The 5,639-nt window shown below is 43.1% G+C and overlaps 1 protein-coding gene across 1 annotated transcript; it reads left to right on the top strand.

The window, feature by feature from the left end:
• The first annotated feature begins 2,915 nt into the window (after positions 1 to 2,915).
• LOC124652173 (eukaryotic translation initiation factor 5A-5-like) lies at positions 2,916 to 5,271 on the top strand. Its single transcript, XM_047191193.1, has 6 exons — positions 2,916 to 3,040; positions 3,106 to 3,254; positions 4,028 to 4,150; positions 4,228 to 4,284; positions 4,369 to 4,443; positions 4,860 to 5,271. The coding sequence occupies exons 2-6, from the start codon at positions 3,138 to 3,140 to the stop codon at positions 4,959 to 4,961; spliced, it is 474 nt and encodes a 157-aa protein (XP_047047149.1). The 5' UTR covers positions 2,916 to 3,040; positions 3,106 to 3,137; the 3' UTR covers positions 4,962 to 5,271.
• Positions 5,272 to 5,639: the final 368 nt, after the last annotated feature.

Genomic DNA, 5,639 nt, shown 5'->3' with positions numbered 1-5,639 from the left:
GGGAGAGGAAGAAGAAGACGGGGCTGCAAAGTGCAGCTCCAACAAAGTCGTCTCTCGAGAATGGGAGAATTGTCAAGACCTAACTGTTGTCGCTGTTAACTGAAGAAGGTCGAGGAAGGCTTACTGCTTTGTGGCTGCATCTTCACCATTGATCACTGGTCCAACGGCTCAGCGGTCACCTTTCACTCAACTGCTCAGTTCTTTGTCTTCTTCTTCCTTCCCTCCTTATAGCCTCGATCCCACTAGGATTTCTGGCATTGAATTGTAATTCGGGGTTGAACCCTAGCCGCCTCTGTTGTGGGTCTGGCATAGCTACTGTAATCGCACCTATATCTCAATATAATCCCTCTGAAATTAATAGCTACTTTCCCGTGTTTTTCTTGTGCTTGATTATCTGACGAAGTTCATAGTCTGGGCTTGTCACTTTTCTGGGCCGCTGGCATTGAAATGTTAAGTCTCCATTTTATCGGTGTCCTATTTAATGGAGATATATTTATAAGTGCGTAGGGGAACAAAATTTAAAATTCTCATAGCAACGCACGGGCATTCAACTAGTTACTCATAATTTTTCAAACCCATAACTTATATGGTTGTGTTTTTCTTCGATACCTTACTTTCCCATAAGTTTTAAATTACACAAAAAAGATATTTTAAAGCAATTGAACGGTACAGTACCTACCGTGCGTGTGTTTGATATGAAACCAATAAAGTTTAAAATAGCCGGCTATAGCTGGTCGGAGGGACCTGCCGCTACAGCTATGTCCTTCAAAGGCTAAGATGGGATAATCCGCTATTAGCCTCAAAAACCCGCTATTGCCCCAAAAACAGGTAAAAAATAGCCGCTAAGGCTATAATGCTGTAAATATAGTGGGAAAGAAAAGGAAAAAAGGAAAACTGGAAATTGTTGCTACTTATAATGTTGTAATATGTGGATCGAACTGTGTCTTATATATAGATTTTTATGTAACCGTGTTAATATGTTATGCCTAATGGCAATAAATTACCAAATCTGTGAATTATTGATAGAGATATATATGAATTTTGATTTTTTCCCATGAATTACCAAAACCGCTAAATGGATGATTTAGCCGCTATAGCTCAGCTATAGCCTTTCATAGCTTCCAGAAATGTTGCCGCTATTTCCAATAGCCGGCTATTTTAAACTATGGAAACCATGCATCCAAAATTGTACGGTACGTACCGCAGTTCGGATTTAGCGCTCTTTGCAAAAAAAAGACATCCAAAATATTACTACGTACGGTACGTACTGCTGTTCTAAAAGCTACAACCCCGTCTGCTCCTCGAAAAAAGTCATCGAAAATAGTAATATGCAGTTGGGAGTTGGGATAGCTACACCCAGTTTGCTCCTGGCAAAAAGAAGTGATGGCAAATGCTGAATGAGACGACTTTTTAATTCACAACGACCTGATGCCTTCGTCCCAACCGATTGATCGGTAAGGGCACATGCTTTCAGCGTACACACGATGGCTAAAAGTTAACTGAGTATGATTGTTTTTTAACGTGTTTTTGCTCCGTTTTCCTCCTGCACTCGTCCGCGGCGCGTTTTGGACTAAGCTAGCTTGACGCCGCCTCTGTCTCCGAAACTGCAAAGAGTCTATGTTCGGAGCCAATAAGATGTCGGCGACTGTGATTTCGGGAACAAATCATCTCCTCGGAGAAGAAGGCGATAAAAAGGGATGAACAACCACCCCAGACCCGGAAGGGCAAAACCAGGTGGGCCTTGCTTCGCCACACAGAGAAGAAGCCAGACGATCAAAACACAAAACATTTTTGTGTTGTCTTTTTTACTCCAATATAGAGTTGTAGTGCTCCAGATCCTTTCTCGGTCATGATCCAAGAAAAATTTCTATTCTTTGGGATAAGTTCTTCTATCCGCAAAAAAACATTCGCCAATTTTTTCAGTGAATTGCACTTTTTATCCTGAATATATATGAATATATATGTATTTTCGTGACAGTGTTTACCCCATTTAATTGTGTCATGTTTTAGCCCGAGCTTGTGATAGTGTCTCAACTTTTACCGCACTTAATCATTTACCCGGTTCTGATAGCTTGGATAAAACTTTTATATCGAGTCAGACACAAGTTGGACGAGCGCAATAGTTTTGTTTTCTCTCCCAAGCCCCTCTATCCGTTCTCTTAATACGACTGACATGCACACTCCCCAACACCCAGTTGATCCCCACTTAGCTGCACTAAATTGAAACGCAATAAACACAATACTATTCATCCATGTTCTCTCGTACTTTCTCGGATATAAATAGGGTTAGGGAATTGTAAGCGACAACGGGGAGATAAATAGGATAACAGAGAAGGCAAGAGATTAAAAAAAAGGAGGCAATCATTCTATGTATCCGTTGGGATCAATTAGCTGTTGGTGTACTACCCCATACGTGTTGCCTAACACATACGTCTGCTGGGTACAACTTTGTTTAACACAAGGGAGAGAGCAAGATTTTTTTTAAAAAAAGGTTTCTATTGAGGAATAGCTCAAGTAGGATGTGTGTTTTGGAAAATGTACAGGACTGCATGATGACATGGATTGAATAGAGGGTCGCTGGTGCAAAAAGTTATCATGAATCTTAAAGTTCTAAACTGCACTGGTAGGTCAGGACGTCCAACTAGGTGTAGGGATGCATTTTTGACAGAGCTTCTTTTCGAGATCCTGCAGTTTGAGGAGTTTCATCTTGGAGGGCAGCAACAGTCGCGCTCATTCCAGCCCTCCAGTTATCCGTGATGCTAGGGACTCACCTGACAGGGGCAGGTTCACAGCCACATGACAACGGTGGATAACTGTGATGGACCAGACATAAAGATGTGATGGTCCAGAGCTGGGGTGGTGTGTGATGTGAGTGTCGTGTATAAATAGGCCAGGAGGCCATTGTTGTAAGTCATGCTTGCAGTAGGCGTTGATCTAGCCTCTCATCCCATTTCTCTAGTCCACATGCCCTTCTCCTAGTATTGTATCCGTGTAATCGAGTAGCAAATCTAATACAGTTGCGCGATCCTCGCTCTCGATTGTCAGATTCTCGATTCCAACTGAATCCTTGGTTTCCGCTGTATCTGATTTTCTTGGAGTTTGTAGAGATTTTTGTTGTCCTGAACCGAGGAGAGAAGATGTCGGACGAGGAACATCATTTCGAAGGACCTGGAGGTCTAACTGGAACCTTCCAGCAGCAGGCTAGCAGCATTCGAAGGAACGGCTTCATCGTCATCCAGAACCGCCCATGCAAGGTACCTAATCTGTCCATCATTCATTTGCTGTGTTTGATGTGGTGTGAATCTGCGTCTCGATTACGTGATATATGGTTTAATACTCTTAAGTGACACCGATTAGCAGCACACTCAGTACACAGGTTGATGTAAATGTACCTCATGGCAAGTGGTTGTTTTGATAAGCAGATTGTGGGGAACTAGTTTCCCCTAAACGCGTTTGAGCAACCTATAACCACCTAAAACAATATAGCCTAAGAAATCGAGTTGGTTTCCGTAAAACGGAAAAAAGCGACAACATCCGCCGTCTGGTAACTGCCCGGCGGCCGCGCCGTCTGGACATCTTCGCGTGGTGGAGATACGCTAGCTGCGCCTAGCACGGCACGTACGCTGCCGAGACGGCATGCTCGCCTTGCACGATCTCCATCGCCGTCGGGGAACATGATCTTCCAGCAAAATCGGACCTCTGATTTGGCATGGCTGGCAGGGTGCGGAGTGCCAGCCGCGGTCTCTCCCTGCCCTTGTGGAGAGACGCATGCAGCAGGACCTTATCGCTGGGCTGGGTTCAGTACATTGACTACAGTCACTCGTGCTAGCAACAGTATCTGGTTTATTGTGTTACGCATTTGTAGTCGACACTTCAAATATCAATCAGTTGTTCTGGGTTTTAAGGTTTTATAAATTTCGGAACAAAAGCTTTTCTTATCCGTTCATTCTTTCCCTGATGGCCTTTTTTGTTGCTTTCTTGCTGATAGATTTCTAACGACATGCATTTGAAACAAATTAATGTGCAGGTTGTGGAGGTTTCAGCATCTAAAACTGGGAATTATGGTCATGGCCAGTGCCACTTTGCTGCTATTGACATCTTCACTGCCGAGAGATTTGAAGATACCGTGCCATCTTCTCATAACTGTGATGTCAGTACATTTCCTGAACCTTCTCCTGTTAACACGGCTTCTACTGATACTAACATATGAATGTGTTATCTTTATAGGTTCCTCATGTGAATCGCACTGATTACCAGCTCATCGATATAACTGAGGATGGATATGTAAGTTAGTTTTTTATCAACGACTCTTATGTTCTCATGCTTTGTTGGGATGTGTGCTTTAACTTGACGTGACATATCTTTCAGGTGAGTCTGCTTACTGAAAATGGTAACACTAAGGACGACCTCAAGCTCCCAACAGATGAAAGCCTTCTTGGACAGGTTTGTATGGACAGTGTATTCCATGCATATTTATTGCTTTGCTTATGAAATAGATTGAGATACCTTATTGATTTCTAATTAAAGGTATCGATTAATTAACTTACAAGCTACTTATTTTGTACACTCTTGTAGTTAAATTTGGTAGCCTACTAGCACATAGAAGTTGATTGTAAGTATTGTTGATTTTTTGTTACTCTAGTTTAGAATGTTTGTTTAACACATTATCAACTCTCTATATTCTTTGGATTTCGGGAACTTCTGTGGTGTCCAGTTGGCCTTCTATCTAACTTCCTTAGACCAGGCGCGTTGATATTGATGAATGTCAATGCGATTACCAACTGTTATGCCTACTTTTTACATTGACGGTTTCTGCCGTGCCCCACCAGATCTGATATTCTATTTCTCCATTGGTGAAGATCAAGGATGGGTTTAACGAAGGAAAGGACCTGATGGTGAGTGTCATGTCCGCCATGGGAGAACAGCAGATTTGTGGGATCAAGGACATCGGCCCGAAGTAACCTGCCATGTTGGGCGTGGCATGTATTTTCTTGCGTGCGGTCGTATCTGGCTGTTGGTAAAGATGGATTTGTGTGTCAAGGAACGAGGCTGTATTGTCTGGGTTGCCGTGATTTGTCGTCCTAAATTCGTCAGTTAAATGTATCCTAAAACATCACTCCTTGAGGGTTTATCGACCCATTTTTCTACCGTTATTCTACCCATTGTAATGTTTACCTTTCTACATACTGAAGGTTCTCTCTATATTGAGCCTCTCGTTCATCTTATTCTAACGGAAATTCAAATCTATACCAGTTTGAAGATTCTGTGTAACCGAGTGCAGTATTGTTTTTACTACTGTTAGCACGTGTTGTTTGCGTGGATGGAACTTGTGATGCTGCACAGAATGGGGCCTGGTGTCAGTTCCAGAAAACACCTTGTGCATATTTGTCCAGGAGCAGCGGCGGCGATGCATAGCAGGACGACTTGCCTACCGGGAATGCGGAAGGAGATGGGCTGTTACGACTTACGACCAGTCATGAAGACGAGATGCTCGCTCCACCGCGCAGGCCTCTGTCGTCGTGGCGTGCTCCGGCCATGTCCAACGGACGAGCTGTAGTGTTGCACCCTCCAGACTGTTAGATGTATATATTTGTATATATTGTAGTTTCTTCATATCTTAGGGGGTTTCCTGCATATTT

Source organism: Lolium rigidum, chromosome 5 (genome assembly GCF_022539505.1).
Source record: "Lolium rigidum isolate FL_2022 chromosome 5, APGP_CSIRO_Lrig_0.1, whole genome shotgun sequence".
In the NCBI taxonomy this organism is placed as follows: Eukaryota; Viridiplantae; Streptophyta; class Magnoliopsida; order Poales; family Poaceae; genus Lolium; species Lolium rigidum.
Note: the sequence above shows the minus strand (reverse complement) of the source record. Positions and strands in the feature narration are given on the sequence as shown.

Excerpts from the sequence above, each read along its gene's own strand:
- LOC124652173 (XM_047191193.1), top strand. The coding sequence starts at position 3,138 with ATGTCGGACGAGGAACATCATTTCGAAGGACCTGGAGGTCTAACTGGA. Across the intron at positions 3,255-4,027 it reads TCCAGAACCGCCCATGCAAG|GTTGTGGAGGTTTCAGCATC; the intron begins GTACCTAATCTG and ends ATTAATGTGCAG. Across the intron at positions 4,285-4,368 it reads ATATAACTGAGGATGGATAT|GTGAGTCTGCTTACTGAAAA; the intron begins GTAAGTTAGTTT and ends CATATCTTTCAG.